General features: G+C 37.8%; 2 protein-coding genes across 2 annotated transcripts in view; both read left to right on the plus strand.

The window, feature by feature from the left end:
- The window catches only part of LOC141455105 (uncharacterized), a 29,119-nt gene extending 24,789 nt beyond the window's left edge, over positions 1-4,330 (plus strand). The window contains exon 2 of the mRNA XM_074129967.1: positions 3,769-4,330. The gene's annotated coding sequence lies outside the window, so the exon portion shown is untranslated. The remainder of the gene's footprint in view (positions 1-3,768) is intronic.
- Positions 4,331-9,416: 5,086 nt separating this feature from the next.
- LOC141455168 (uncharacterized) lies at positions 9,417-11,372 on the plus strand. Its single transcript, XM_074130029.1, has one exon. It carries the CDS (start codon positions 9,417-9,419, stop codon positions 11,370-11,372), a length of 1,956 nt encoding a protein of 651 aa, XP_073986130.1.
- Positions 11,373-17,076: the final 5,704 nt, after the last annotated feature.

Consider the following 17,076-nt stretch of genomic DNA (forward strand, 5'->3'; position numbering starts at 1 on the left):
ATAGGTACAGTAGAACGGTTTGTTTATAAAGGAAACGTGGTAGATTCTTTAATAATTCTCGTGAATAACAAGCCCTTTTCTTTAGAAAGGGTAAAAGCGCGATTTCTGTTGTTAAAAAATATTTACGTGCATAGGAAACAATTTCCGGTGACTCTTTCGTACGCGGTAACCATCCACAAATCTCAAGGCTTAACCTTCGATTGTTTGTTCACGAGTTTAGGAAAAGAAGTGTTTGCACCGGGCATGCACTATGTAGCTCTCTCGCGGGTCACTAATTTAACCGGTTTGTATTTAATTGATTTCGATTCGTCAAAAATAAAAGTAGATACGGACGCGATAAGTGAATACCGTCGTTTAAATAAAATGATCCAATCACCACGTTTGCAAACTGCGAATAATAATATTCGCGTTTCCCCCACCATGAAGTTAACAAAAAAAGAATCCCTTCTCCAATCAAATGTTAATCGCGAACTTTTTGCTAAAACGGAAATACGAATATTTGGCTTACCGAATTCTGATGGCGTTTCGTGTTACGCGAATGTTGTTGCACAGTGTTTGATTAATATAGATTCCGTTAAATTTAACCTAACAAATAACCTCGTCAATAATATAAACTTAACTTTCCCGGATCCAAAAACTTGCGATAACTACCAAAAAGTGAGTGTAACTTTCGAATTATTCAATATTTTAAAATCCGGAATAACTCGTGGAACCAAAAAATCTAACACCGAAAGACTCCGCAAATTAATTGCTCACGATAGCGAACTAAACTTCAACGCTAATATTCAGCAAGACGCGCAAGAATTTCTATCGTTCGTAATAAATGCTTTAAAAACAGAAAATTACATTCCGAGCAAGTTATTTGATTGCACAGTTAAATTCGTAAGAAAATGTTTCAATTGCAATCATTATTGGGATGACGTTCCCATTAATCCTGAAGTAATGTACTTCCTAGAATTCGGGGTTGTCCAAAATAACGAGCCGGTTAGTTTTCTAACGTTATTCGACTATAAATTATCGGATATAACTTGTTCAGAATGCGGGGAAAATAAGATTTATATTAAAAGTAAATTAAATTCGGTATCGGATTATCTAATTGTAATATTAAAGCGTTACCAAGGAAATCGTGTTTTAAATGAAATTCACTCTTTCGATGAACATAATGTTAAAATTGACGGTTTTAATTTCACACTGGCGTCCGTGATTTACCATTACGGTTCGGGCCTTAATTCCGGTCACTATGTTTGCGCGATAAAAAGAGAAAATAATTCGTGGACTTCGTTAAATGACGAAATTATAAATTTTAATTTTAAATTTAATCCGGGATTAAAAGACGCGTACATTTTATTTTTAAAAACAAAAACATTGTAAAAACTAAAACGAAACCGATATATTTTTAATTTAAAATATTTCATTTCGGTCGTTAGAGAGCCAGCAGGTAACGGACATTAGGACTGACTGCATGCGATTTTTATTTAATGATAATATTAATTATTTTTGTTTGTGCATGTTTCTATTTTAAAAAAATATATCATTGAAATAGAATTTGTTTTTCGCAATGAATCTTTATTGTTGTCCCGATATACAATATTTTTTTTTCAATACCGAGAATGAACATATGTTATTTTGGTTTTAAATAAGATATGGGCCAATTTAGGCCTAAGTTTTACGCCTTAACTACCCACCCGCCTTTTCATGGCCTATTATAATTGATTATAGAAATATAAGATTTTTTTCATATACAGTGTTGTCTGTAACAAGAAATCGAAAAACACACTATATATTATTTTTCCATAGAACGAATAAATTTATTTCATTGTAATTTACATAGGTATATATTTGCGATTAAAACAAATTCTAGGTCATATTCTACAATATTTATTAGTTATTTTCTTTATTTTATTTAATTCCATGTTTTCAATAATTTAATTCTACTATTCATAAATTTTTGAAATTCCTTTAGATGAATCTTTCACAGCTGAGTAATAAAAACGTTAAATTAACTAACTTCCAACTTCTTTACCTATTTTTTGAAATACTACGCTCGTAGTTTTTTTTTTAATAATGTAGAAAACTTTAAGATTACCAACTAAAATTAATTAAATTTGATGCAGTTCTAAGGATTGTAGACCTAATGCAGAGGAAGCCAATATATTACATAATGTTAAATAAATAATCTTCACTGTGAAAGGTTTGTTGTATATAATTATTTTATTACATCAATTGCAATGTTTTGTTATATTATGTGAGACTAAAACTAACTGACGGACTAAATCCGCCGAAGCCGGTCCCAAGCCCCGGTTGTAAAAGGATGAGGGGTCCGTTTCATTATGTTGCAGATATAAAGGCAAACTGTACGCAGAGAGATCATATTCAGAGATGTCTATGAAGTTTAAATATTGTTCGTCATAGGACTATGAAACTATAATTAAAACTGTCCAAAAGGTACAAAAATCTCCTTAACAAAAACTTACAGTTTAAAATGTTAAGTATAAGGGTTGATTAAACGACAAAAGGTACACAAATCAGCAAGTACCCAACATTTCATTCCTATTACAGCTCGTAATAATTTGAGCAATTTAGAAAAGTTTTGAAAAAATTTATGTTTTATTTAAATTTCTTTCTAATTTTTCCCCATTTTTATAAAAGATTTCTCTTACTATTAGGTTTTCTGATAACATCCCCCTGTGAACAGTGTCTTCATGCATCCTTGCAGAAGATATTAAAAAAAGAATCCATTGTACTTTTGCAACAATTGATCTCATTTAAGTAAAATTTTACTGCATTAAGTTTTCATTAATATTTTTTACATTTTATTTCACGTCTCAGACCCTTATGCTGGCCAAATTTTATCAATAAAATATTTTCTGCTAATATAGAAATGTATTTTATTAAGGCTTAATAAATGTCAATAAATAGGCACCTTAACTCTGTTCCAGATTATTCTTTTTTTATCTTTACTATGCTCTTTATTTTGAATAATCATTAAATTATTCTCACATAACACTCAAATTGAGATAAAAAAAGATAAACTTTGTTGGTCTATCACAGTTATAATCTGAATCACGGAGTTAAAACAAATTTTAGTATTGAATAGGTATTGTTTATTACCTATTTTTAATAAAAATTGTTTTCTAAATTATAAATATATGAAGTCCCTTTAATTGATTACTTGTATAAAATTTTGATAAAGAAATAATAGTAAAAGAAATAGCAATGGCCTCATCTAAAAATATACGTTATCTTCCATTTTACTGATGAGTTAAAAAGCTGTGGAAGGACTGACTGGTGAGTAGACGGAAAATAGGCAGGCCTAGAAAGAGCTAGACTGAATAGAATAGAATAAACTTTATTTAATAATTGAAGGTATATATGTTACTTATGTACATAGGAGTGCCAGTATAAATACTATAACCTCCAGCTAATTACTTACTTTTATACTATAGTAACAATTTATGTTCATTTCAGGGAGTCCTTAACTCTTCTGTGCCTGTGCACCGTGTCCAAACTATAGTATATGTTGGTGTTAGAGTGTAAGTCTATAATACCGGGGGGAAGTTGTCACAAGCCTGCGGAGGTAGACTGAGGTATTGGAGTACCTCAGAAAGCTGGAAATCAGGTAATGGAGAAAAAAAGCTCTGGCCAGAAATGCTTAGAGAACCAATACTCTGAAGGTCAACTTCCTATGCAGACTGGTGCACTAATAAACAAAAACAAAACAAAAAATCATGTGTATAATCAGATGAGGTGTTGGATCCTCGCAAGGAGATGCGGCCCCCCTTGTGGGAAATTTAGAATGATGCAGTGGAGGGTTGGCTGCATTGGAGGTCTGTTGAGAGAAAGGGACTGCGTACGTGACCTGGCTCAGGCAGTTGTCCTTGGACTTCATAAAAAGTTGTTGGGTCGTTTTTTCGATGTGTGTTTTGCCGGTGTCTCTGTGCTTAGCATCAGAAAAGATTTTCGGGCTTCTTCTGGTTAGGTGTGAATTTTTGTGCCGTGATCAGATCACTATAGTAATCTATTGGATCCATTGGATGTTTTAGTTTTTATAATTGGTCATGACCATTCTAGAAAATAATGTAATGCCTACTCATGTAAGTCTCAAACTTTATAATACGCCATAGACTAATGTGTTCCTATTTCGTCAAGAAATGTTTTTATTATTTTGAATTCTAGCTTTAAGATTTCCCGTTTGTCAAGAAAGGTTTTTATTATTTTGAATTCTAGCTTTAAGATTTCCCGTTTGTCAAGAAAGGTTTTTATTATTTTGAATTCTAGCTTTAAGATTTCCCGATTGTCAAAATTAATAAATATTTGTTTCTTTATAAAAGGTATTTTGAGTGGTGGTGTCCCCCACCTAGTTCCATCCCCTATTTAACTGTTAATTTAAAATATTATGTCTAATTGTCCTTCCTCCCTCTTCGTCGATTAAACATGGTGCCGAAACCCGGGAACACTCAAGATACCTATTAAATAAATAAGTAAATAAATAAATAATTACATAATTTTTTGTGTTCTGTTTAGACTTATAGTAATTTTCATTTGTTTATATATATATATGAATATACTTGTAGCTTAGATATACACAGTCATATTTTAATTTCGCTTTAAAATTATTTTTTGGAACATCGTTCATATTTTATATTGTTCATATTTTTTCATTGTGATCTAGCCTGAAGTCAAGTTATTCTTGGAATTTACAAATGTATTGTTTTAGTCACTCATAGGTTACGTCTTGCCTTTGCCTTGTGGCTCCGTATTTTTTGTGTTAATTATAATGTCAAATTAAATATTTCGTTTGCACTATAAACCTTGTTTATTCTCGTATTCTGTATTTACTATTCAACAATTATTTATATATATAATTTTTTTGTCCGTGTTGTTCTGTCAAGTTCTTGTTCAACTTGTTTTATAATTATACTAATTTGTTTTTTGTTAAATTTATACTATTTTAAATTTATACTGTTTTACAAATTTATACTATCTTTTGTATTGTGTATTTATATTTTGTATTTTGTATTTTTTTTGTCGACAAGAGTTATTAGTTGTGTCCAATTTTAGGATCATGGAGGAGTCCCTGGAGAAAGTCACCCCCCCTGTTTCGCCAGTCCCGTCGGTTTCCCCCTCGTTGGAGGAAACTCCCCGAGCTTCCACCCAACCTGAGGCCAGCGAGAGTCTCAATGCTATCAGATGTCGGCACCTCGTTGCCAGGTTGGACCAGTGGGCTCGGAGTGTTCAGTTGTTGGACCTGGATTCCCCAGACAGAGTTGCAAGGTGCCAACAGTTCTCCGCTCTCTTTCAATCCTTGTCCCAGACTGTGGACAGGGAAGCCTGGGAGTGGCTTCGACTGTTGGCGCCAGAGGATAGTGGTCCCTTAGCCCTGGCACTGTCTGCCAGTCATGCTCAGGCAGAGCTCGCCCATTTGTCTATCGTCCTCCCTGCCTTGGCTACACCCCTCATGATGGAAAATGTGCCGACTTCCTCACCGCCCAGTCCCGTTCCCGATGATTCTGTGTCAGAGTTGGCGCGGAGACAGCTTCAGGAACTGGTCATCCCTAGAATTCCCGTGTTTGGAGGGGAAGTATTATCATATAGAGAGTTCAAACGGACCTTCCAGTCGGAGGTCCATAAATTGGCTCTCTCACCTGCCAAGCGACTTCAGGCGTTGCGGTCTTGCCTGAGGGGTCCACCCTTGTCGATCATTCAGAATGCCACCCTGACGGAGGCCGGGTACCTCTACGCTTGGGAGACATTAGACGGCCGGTATGAGGGGAGGCTAAGAATTGCTAGTGCCATGCTGGAAGCCTTCCTTCAATTCCCGGCCGCTGGCTCCAGCATGGAAGATATCATCGCTTGGCTGTCTGGGCGACAGATTCTCCTCGACCACTGCGACATCCCTGAACCCCTGGACTTCTTGTTGTGTCATGTCTCCCTGTCTGTCCTGTCCCCTGGCCTTCAGGAGGAGTTCCGGAAGAAATGCCTTGGTTCCTTTGACGAATTGCCCCGCAGTGGTCAAGTATTGGACTTTCTAAAGCAGCAGGAAGACAGGTTTTCCCCTAAACTGGTCCCCTTACAGAAAATGTCGCATTCATCTGCTCAGTCTGGTCCTAGCCAGGCTTCCGCCCCCTTTACTCCTTCATCCGGTCCTGCCCCTCCGGTCGACGAACCACAGGTGGTGGAGGTCCCTTCGCCAAACCAGTTTAGACCGTATCGCCCCAAGTCAGTCAGTTTTGTCCCCCGCACACCGAGGAGGCCTTCACCTACCCCTTCCCCGGCTCCAGTTCGGCGCTCCACGCCTTCTACGTCCTGCGCCCCCGCCTCCTCAGTCTCTTCAATCCGATGCTACTTTTGTGGGGGACCACATCGGTTGTCCCGCTGCGACAGATATTTGCAATTGTCTGGCAAGGATAGGTGGAGTTTTGTCGCGGAGGAACGCCTGTGTGTTAATTGCCTGTCTAAATATCATCAAGTATCCCGCTGTCCCTGCCAGGTGGGGTGTGGCAAATGTCATGGCGAGCACCACACCACCTTGCACCCCCCTCCTCAGTCTTCCAGCGTATGCCAAGAAGCACGAAGTGCCTCCCACCTGCCGTCCTTAATGTCCTTGAGGACATGTCCGCCTCCAGAATCTAAGTCCTCTTCCAAACAAGCCTCTTCACCCTCTCAATCCAGATCTTCACCTCCTTTTCCCAAACGCCCACTCCTTCCCCCCAGTTCCTTTGAGCCTCTACTGTCAGTCAGGGACTCTGATTCCAGACCTACGTCATCATCCTCGGGCAGCATATCCCCTGTCCTTCCCATAACCTATTTTGGCCGACATCCAGCACCAACCCCCCAGTCAGATTTATAGGTTCTTGGCAGGCACGATACCCCTCCCTTATCCAGTGTCGTCTTCTGTCGTCGTAGACATTGTCGTTTATGTCATGCTACGAAAGCCTCCCGAAAATCAATATTCAAGTCTTTCCCATCCGACATGTCAGTTTCCCCCACTGCCATGGTGTATCTCCTTGGAGGAGATAGCCAGTGGTATCGTGCTCGTGCCCTGCTGGATTCAGGCAGTGAGATTAATCTAATGTCAGCAACCTTCGCCAAAGAATGTAAACTGAGTTATTCTCCCATGTCAGGTGCTATCCGAGGAATAGGAGGAAATATTGCCACCCAGGTCGTGGGTTTTGTGTCAACTAATTTAAAACAATGCCCGCCATTTTCCCAACTTAAAGTTCCCTTTCGCGTAGTCACTAAGACAGTTCCGGATGCTCCATCCTCGTATTTTCCTGTCGGTGATTGGGTACACCTAGCAAATAAATATTTAGCCGACCCGACTTTCAATGAACCAAGCCCAGTAGACGTGGTATTTTCAGCTTCGGTCTTTGATGCCCTCGATCTCAGTCAGATGATTCGCTCACAAAATGGCTCCCCTAACGCACGATTGACAACCCTTGGCTGGGTCATGTCTGGTCCCCTGAAAAGGCTACCTGTTAAAAGGGTTCGTTTTCACCCTTCTGTCCAAAACCACATGTCTAACTCCAAACTTTATCGGACCTATTATAAAATATTATTTAAACATAAGTATGGTCATTTAATCCCCTCTAAGGCACCTAATAATGAGTCTAATCCTGAAGACAAGACTCCAACCAGCACCCCTCCTGGTGAGTATGAGTCTGAGCCAGTTGCTCATCGTAATAACCCTGAACTTATCATGGAACCAGAACAGTCAGTTACTCCTAGCCGGTCTTCGTCCTCTGCTCAAATTTTGTCAACCCTCGAAGAGGAAGTCACTCCTCAGCCTTGTGCTCGCCCAACTTTAGACATTCCGCTCCCTCCTCCAAAACCACAACGTTTAAATAGAACGCGGCGTCCGCTACAAATTCTTACCAGCCCGGATTCTGAGTCTTTTCCTCCTACCACAATTTCAGCGGAAGCTTCTTCTTCTGAAAATTCTACCTTGCCTGTTAAGTCTTCCTTATGCAATCCTGTGTCGGTTGTCTCTATCCAACCTACTGTACTCCGCTTCAGCTCAGTAAAATCCTCCCAACCAAGTCAGCATCCCCCCGATCAGGTCCTGTCCCGCCTCATGGAAAAAATGTTTGCCCTGGAGGAAGTATCTGAAGTCTCTCCCCTTACGCCAGAGGAGTTGAAGGCCGAAGAGTGCTTCTCTAAGTCTCACTCTCGACTCCCTGATGGTCGCTTTTCAGTAGCACTGCCGCTCAAAACCAGTCCTTGTTGTCTCGGCGAGTCTAGAAAGGTTGCTCTAAAGCGCCTTCTTCAGACTGAGTCTCGCCATGCGAAGTCTCCACATCTTCGCCCTCCCTATGTCGAATTCATGCGAGACTACCTAGAGTCGAAACACATGGAGCTAGCTCCTCCCCTAAAGTCGGGTCAAGTTACCTATTACATACCCCATCACGCGGTACATCGCCCAGATGACCCCCCGGAGAAGATCAGAGTTGTCTTCAATGCCTCTCAGAAGTCCTCATCAGGCGTTTCCCTCAATGAGCTCTTACTCCCTGGCCCTAGATTACAGCTTGACATCTGGAAGGTTGTTACCAGATTCAGAGTTGACAGGTGGGTATTTACAGCCGATATTCGTCAAATGTTTCGTCAAATATTGCACCCCCCTGAAGACAGAGACCTATTACGTATCCTTTGGCGCTTTGATACCAGTCAACCGGTTCAGGAGTACAGACTGTGTACTGTCACGTATGGAACCACGTCAGCGCCCTACTTAGCATGTCGCGTGTTACAAGAGTTAGCCCTCACTTCGCAGAATTCCTTTCCCCAAGCAGCAGAGATCCTTAGGGATCGTACTTATGTCGATGACGTCTCCGGAGGCGGCCCTACTTTTGAAGCGGCCCTGGAATCGAGAGACCAACTCATAAGGTTACTAAGTCAAGCTCAAATCGAGCTCAGAAAATGGGCAGCCAATACCCTCGACTGTTAGAAAAAATTCCTCTCGACCACCTTCTTCCAGCAATGTCTTCCGTATGTCTAGAGAATGACGAGGAGTCACAATTAAAAATCCTTGGCCTCTGTTGGAACCCCTCACAAGACTATTTCCATTTTTTGATTCGTTCAGTCCCCAATATTCAAACTAAAAGACAATTAGCCAGTCAGATCGCAAAAGTTTTTGATCCATTGGGATGGTTAATCCCAATAACAGTTTTTGCTCGTGCAATATTTCGAGTCGTTTGTCAAGCCTCCTTTAGCTGGGATGATCCTTTACCTTCATCCATTATCCAAGAATGGTCTCAGTTTGCTGTCACCCTTCCGGAACTCTCAAATATTCGTATCCCTAGATTCTTGTCCTTGTCTACTCCTAAATTTTATTTAACCGGTTTGCTGATGCATCGGAACGGGCATATGCAGCCGTAGTGTACCTTGTGTCACTTTCTGAGGAAACAGTCATCAGCCTGATCATGTCTAAAGCCAGAATGGCTCCAATGAAACCTGTTACGCTCCCACGCCTCGAGCTTTGTGCCGCTCATCTCCTGGCTCTCACACTCCATAAAGTCAGTCTTCTCTTCCCTCAGATACCCTCTCCAAACATTTTCGCCTTTTCCGATTCTACCATAGCTCTTGCCTGGATAACCGCTACCCCACCTCCACATTGGAAGGTGTTTGTAGGCAATAGAGTGGCTGCCATTTTAGAAAAGGTACCCGCTTCCCAATGGTTTCATGTCCCTTCATCGCAGAACCCTGCGGACTGTGCCTCACGTGGGCTAAAGCCACAGGAGTTGGTAAACCACCCCTTGTGGTGGGAAGGCCCTCCTTGGCTAAAATTGAACCCTGAGTCATGGCCCCTAAGACAAGTAAATGCAGATTTGTCGGACCCAATGGTGGGGGCAGAAATTCGCTCCCAGGCTCTTAATGTATCGATCGCAGTCTCCTCCCCTGAGGATTTGGAATCCAAGTTCTCCAATTTGCATACGCTTATCAACGTGGTTGCCTGGTGTCTAAGATTCGCCCACAATGCCAGAAATTCAGCCCACCACATCTCAGGCCCATTAAAGGTCAAAGAACGCGGTGAAGCCCTGCGTGCCCTGATTGTTCGAGCTCAGCGACATTCATTTTTAGAAGAAATTGAAGATGCCCAGTCCTCCAGACCTAAATTACGCCTGGTCAGAATTTTAGGCTTATTCATACATACCGACGGAGTATTGCGAGTTGGAGGAAGATTAAGACAAGCCAATATCCCTGAGTCCAATAAACACCCGGCCCTGTTGCCTCAGCAACATCCCCTTACGGCCCTGGTAATTCAAGACGCTCACGTATCCAATCTCCATGTAGGCCCTACCGCCACTCATGCCTTTCTCCGAAACAGATATTGGATCACTAATGGAAAAAATGTAGTTCGACGTCAATTGTCATCATGTAATAAATGTTTCAGCATTAAACCATCCCCTTTCAACCCCATTATGGGTCAACTGCCAGAGGGAAGAGCCAGCGCCTCACCACCCTTCACGACTACTGGTATTGACTACGCAGGCCCCTTCAACGTAAAAATTGCGTCACTTCGGTCCGCCAAGGTCCTCCAATGCTACCTCGCTATCTTCATCTGCTTTTCGACAAAGGCCATTCACTTAGAATTGGTCACTGACCTCACGACTCAGGCCTTTCTAGCCGCCTTAAACCGATTCATAGCCAGGCGAGGCATGCCTAGTCACATATGGTCTGACAATGGTACTAATTTTGTCGGCGCTACCAGGAGACTTAAGGAAGTATCTGCCTTGTTGAATGATTCCCAATGTCAAGAGTCGATCCTACGAGAGTCCGGAAGAAGAGGAGTCGAGTGGCACTTCATCCCACCAAGAGCACCCCACTTCGGTGGTCTATGGGAGGCAGCGGTCAAGTCCACGAAACGTTTGCTGAAAGTTACCTTGGGCCTGCAAGAGCCCACAATGGAGTGTCTTCTCACCATTATCTGCCAGGTCGAGGCTATTTTAAATTCACGACCTCTGACAGCCCTTTCGTCGTCGCCAGACGATCTACAAGTCTTAACGCCAGGACATTTCCTAATTATGCGTCCAATGACTGCTCTTCCGACTAGTGACTCCCTGAACCAACGCACCGCCCTCAAGTCTAAGTGGGCAATGGCCCAATTCACTGTTAGCCAGTTTTGGAAACGATGGCATCGGGAGTACCTCCTTGATCAGCAGGCAATGATCAAATGGCATTCGCCCTCTTTCCCAGCGGCAGAAGGACAAATAGTCACGATTATGGACGACAACCTCCCTCCACTGCAATGGTCCTTAGGCCGGATCACCAAATTGCATTATGGCCGAGATGACGTGGCCAGGGTGGCCGAGGTGAAGACGGCGTCCGGAGTTATCAGCCGCCCTGTCAGGAAGCTGTGCCCTCTCCCAAATCAGTAAGTGGAACTCTGGCGAGTCCACTGCGGGGGAGGATGTTGGATCCTCGCAAGGAGATGCGGCCCCCCTTGTGGGAAATTTAGAATGATGCAGTGGAGGGTTGGCTGCATTGGAGGTCTGTTGAGAGAAAGGGACTGCGTACGTGACCTGGCTCAGGCAGTTGTCCTTGGACTTCATAAAAAGTTGTTGGGTCGTTTTTTCAATGTGTGTTTTGCCGGTGTCTCTGTGCTTAGCATCAGAAAAGATTTTCGGGCTTCTTCTGGTTAGGTGTGAATTTTTGTGCCGTGATCAGATCACTATAGTAATCTATTGGATCCATTGGATGTTTTAGTTTTTATAATTGGTCATGACCATTCTAGAAAATAATGTAATGCCTACTCATGTAAGTCTCAAACTTTATAATACGCCATAGACTAATGTGTTCCTATTTCGTCAAGAAATGTTTTTATTATTTTGAATTCTAGCTTTAAGATTTCCCGTTTGTCAAGAAAGGTTTTTATTATTTTGAATTCTAGCTTTAAGATTTCCCGTTTGTCAAGAAAGGTTTTTATTATTTTGAATTCTAGCTTTAAGATTTCCCGATTGTCAAAATTAATAAATATTTGTTTCTTTATAAAAGGTATTTTGAGTGGTGGTGTCCCCCACCTAGTTCCATCCCCTATTTAACTGTTAATTTAAAATATTATGTCTAATTGTCCTTCCTCCCTCTTCGTCGATTAAACATGAGGAAAGATGTAAAGGAAGCTGTATAAATTAACTGTATAATTATAAATATGTATTATTAATTAACTCTTATTGGTAAAGTATTGTGCCCATCTGTTTAATCAAAGAATGAAGTTTAACCGACAATGTAAAGAAGTTCCTAAATTGTACTTGAATCTAATGTAAAAGTAATAACAATTATTTTGTCAATGTATGTTGGTGATGGTGAATTTTCTTAAAAACGTGATGAATTTTTCAATTGTTTAATAGAATAGCGTCTCATGAAAAACCTTTGCTTTAAGCATTTAATAACTCCTGCTACAATCAATTTAAATTAAATGGGTGCTACTCTTCACTGAGCAAAAATATTTTATTGATAAAATTTGGCCAGCATAAGGGTCTGAGACGTGAAATAAAATGTAAAAAATATTAATGAAAACTTAATGCAGTAAAATTTTACTTAAATGAGATCAATTGTTGCAAAAGTACAATGGATTCTTTTTTTAATATCTTCTGCAAGGATGCATGAAGACACTGTTCACAGGGGGATGTTATCAGAAAACCTAATAGTAAGAGAAATCTTTTATAAAAATGGGGAAAAATTAGAAAGAAATTTAAATAAAACATAAATTTTTTCAAAACTTTTCTAAATTGCTCAAATTATTACGAGCTGTAATAGGAATGAAATGTTGGGTACTTGCTGATTTGTGTACCTTTTGTCGTTTAATCAACCCTTATACTTAACATTTTAAACTGTAAGTTTTTGTTAAGGAGTATATATATATATATATATATATATAATTAGATATAGGTAAATAACTAATATATAAATCAATAATATAAATAATAATTTATAAATAATTGATAAATAATAAGTAAATAATAAAAATACTAATAAGGATAAATAAATAAATAGGAAGTATTTAACTAAAACTAAATAGAAAATTAGAAAACACCGTCTTTCGGTACTGCCAGTAATACTGGTCGTAACCGACAACCAATAAGATAACTCCAAACAACGGCCAATAGCAGCAACGCACAGTGCAACGGTCAATAACGGTCACTCTACAGCAATGTCCCCCCAGTCCATCCGTCGGCACCTTTATAGATAACTCGCGAAATATCCTAAACTTCACCAATTTCCGCCGGGTTTTTTCTGAAATTTCACTTATTTAATCTCACACCACACTTTTCTCACGACGAAACCCCTGGGCTACGCCCTGGGGCCCCAAAAAAGACTCTATAAATAATCTATTAAACAGCTAAAAAACACCACACTATAAAACACACTTAAATATATACTAATTAAAAACCTATAATCACCAAAATTTTACAAAACACTAAAAACAATAGAAAGATGACTTTAGCAAAAAAACACGTTGAAAAAACGCCAAGAACCGCCTTAAAACACCGCACAAACACGGAGCACACTTAGGAGATGTTAACACAACGAATACTCAAATGCAACCCAGTCTCGTTAATCCATTCATGCGCGTCACTAATTAGATGACGAGGCATTTGGCTATTTTTTTTTTTTTTTTTTTTTTTTTCATATTTGCGACTGGTGGATGCTGGAGGCTGCCTGTCAACCTCCAGCAACCACAATTTAGAAATGACCGAAGTCGGACCGAAAAGGTGGTCGCTCTCACCTGACTGCTGGTTCGCACTCGAACGCAAACACTAGACCATCCGCCGCGCCATCTGGTTAAAGCGGGTCCAGTTCGTGTGTGAACCCTGAAGCACACGCGTCACCATTCCATTTAAAATTCCGGGGGGGATTCCAAATGAAATAAGATCAGCGTGTGATCTGGGGGACCAAACTCCACGCCAGGAAATGGTCGCTGATGTAAATGCGACTTCCTGGGGGCTTTTCCCTAACCTGGCCGCCACCACTTCTGCCAGGTTCGGGTTGTCGGCGTAATATTGGACTTTCGCTTTATGGGCTAGGTCCAAAGGTCTTGTTCCGCCGACGATCTGAGTGTCCACTACCAGCGCACCTGATGGGCTGTGTGCTATGATATCAGGTTTCCTGAGTCCGACTACAGTTTGCAAATGCGGCTCTTGCTCGACCTGCCATCCCCTGTTCCGCAGCGCCGAAGCAAGTGTATTGCAGACAGCGTTGTGTCGTAACACCCTACCACCGTGGGTGCGGAAACAACGCTGAACTACATGAGCAGCCGTTTCGTCTTCAGTATAATTTTATTGCTAAATTTGTCTAAAAGTATACATTCTAATGGTATACATTGTACGTTTGAATAAATAACTTTCTTGTTAGTTTACAATGTATACTTTTTTTAAAAAAAAAAATAATAATAATCACTTTTAATCGAGTGTTTAAAAGTTTACGTTTACAATGTATTATATATATTTTGTGTAAATTAAATTTTTTAAAAATTTATTTTACAATGTATACTTTTATTGCTAAATTTGTCCAAATGTATACATTGTAAGTTAAAATAAAAAACATTTTGTTAGTTTACAATGTATACTTTTATTAAATATATTGTGTAATTTAGGTTTTTAAAAATTTATTTTACAATGTATACTTTTATTGCTAAATTTGTCTAAAAGTATACATTCTAATGGTATACATTGTACGTTTGAATAAATAACTTTCTTGTTAGTTTACAATGTATACTTTTAAAAAAAAAAAAATAATAATAATAATAACTTTTAATCGAGTGTTTAAAAGTTTACTTGGCTAATCTTTACAATAGCTCCCCAGAGGCGTGGCCTGTTTTTTTTAGGGTGTGGGTAGTGCAGAGCACCTACCGGGGAAAATAAAAACTACTTCCCGTCAATGTGCGGATGGTGCGAATTTCGTAGCGCTTATGTTTAGCGCGCATGCGCAGTACACATACTGCATAGCAACTGCTTCCTGATTAATGTATTAATAGTTCCCGCGAGTGTTCTGTATGTGACCGGAGGTGCCGTTTTTTTGTAACTTTATGAGTATGAGCGTTTTAAATTTGCGGGGTTTTTTTAAATTAAAGCATGATTGTAGTGTGAGTAAGAATGGAGTTCGACAAGTATACCCTCCTCAGGAAAAGGACTCCACAGAATAAGGTAGTTTCTTTTGTGTTGTTCTGTGTAATTATTGTAATGAATGTTGTGACAAAAATTAAAAAATTGAGGGTGATTAGGTAGGTTAGGAGGGGGTATGGGGGGAAGAAAAAATCAGGGGATGTGGGGGGCGAAGCCCCCCATTAAGAAATAAATAAAGAATTCGAAGTTATTCTGATTCGGTGCTACCATATAACCCGCTAGATTTAAGTGTGAATATAAAATAAATAAATAGTTTTATATTTATATTTGAATATGGCGGGTTCTATAGTAACAGCGAATCAGAATCACTTCGAATTAGGCCACGCCTCTGGGGAGCTATTGTAAAGATTTACCGTTTACTTTTACAATGTATTATATATATTTTGTGTAATTTAAATTTTTTAAAAATTTATTTTACAATGTATACTTTTATTACTAAATTTGTCCAAATGTATACATTGTACGTTAAAATAAAAAACATTTTGTTAGTTTACAATGTATACTTTTATTAAATATATTGTGTAACTTAGGTTTTTAAAAATTTATTTTACAATGTATACTTTTATTGCTAAATTTGTCTAAATGTATACATTCTAATGGTATACATTGTACGTTTGAATAAATAACTTTCTTGTTAGTTTACAATGTATACTTTTAAAAAAAAAATAATAATAATAATAATCACTTTTAATCGAGTGTTTAAAAGTTTACTTTTACAATGTATTATATATATTTTGTGTAATTTAAATTTTTTAAAAATTTATTTTACAATGTATACTTTTATTGCTAAATTTGTTTTAAAAGTATACATTGTACGTTTGAATAAATAACTTTCTTGTTAGTTTACAATGTATACTTTTAAAAAAAAAATAATAATAATAATCACTTTTAATCGAGTGTTTAAAAGTTTACTTTTACAATGTATTATATATATTTTGTGTAATTTAAATTTTTTAAAAATTTATTTTCTAATGTATACTTTTATTGCTAAATTTGTCTAAATGTATACATTGTACGTTAAAATAAAAAACATTTTTAGTTTACAATGTATACTTTTATTAAATATATTGTGTAATTTAGGTTTTTTAAAAATTTCTTTTACAATGTATACTTTTATTGCTAAATTTGTCTAAAAGTATACATTCTAATGGTATACATTGTACGTTTGAATAAATAACTTTCTTGTTAGTTTTTCAATGTATACTTTTTTAAAAAAAATAATAATAATAATAATCACTTTTAATTGAGTGTTGAAAAGTTTACTTTTACAATGTATTATATATATTTTGTGTAATTTAAATTTTTTAAAAATTTATTTTACAATGTATACTTTTATTGCTAAATTTGTTTTCAAAGTATACATTGTACGTTTGAATAAATAACTTTCTTGTTAGTTTACAATGTATACTTTTTTAAAAAAATAATAATCACTTTTAATCGAGTGTTTTTTTTTATTTTAACGTACAATGTATACATTTGGACAAATTTAGCAATAAAAGTATACATTGTAAAATAAATTTTTAAAAAATTTAAATTACACAAAATATATATAATACATTGTAAAAGTAAACTTTTAAACACTCGATTAAAAGCGATTATTATTATTTTTTTTTTAAAGTATACATTGTAAACTAACAAGAAAGTTATTTATTCAAACGTACAATGTATACTTTTAAAACAAATTTAGCAATAAAAGTATACATTGTAAAATAAATTTTTAAAAACCTAAATTACACAATATATTTAATAAAAGTATACATTGTAAACTAACAAAATGTTTTTTATTTTAACGTACAATGTATACATTTGGACAAATTTAGCAATAAAAGTATACAATGTAAAATAAATTTTTAAAAAATTTAAATTACACAAAATATATATAATACATTGTAAAAGTAAACTTTTAAACACTCGAATAAAAGAGATTATTATTATTATTATTTTTTTTAAAAGTATACTT

This window comes from Rhodnius prolixus, unplaced genomic scaffold (assembly GCF_049639745.1).
Source record: "Rhodnius prolixus isolate KJV_2025 unplaced genomic scaffold, Rpr scaffold_27, whole genome shotgun sequence".
Classification (NCBI taxonomy): domain Eukaryota; kingdom Metazoa; phylum Arthropoda; class Insecta; order Hemiptera; family Reduviidae; genus Rhodnius; species Rhodnius prolixus.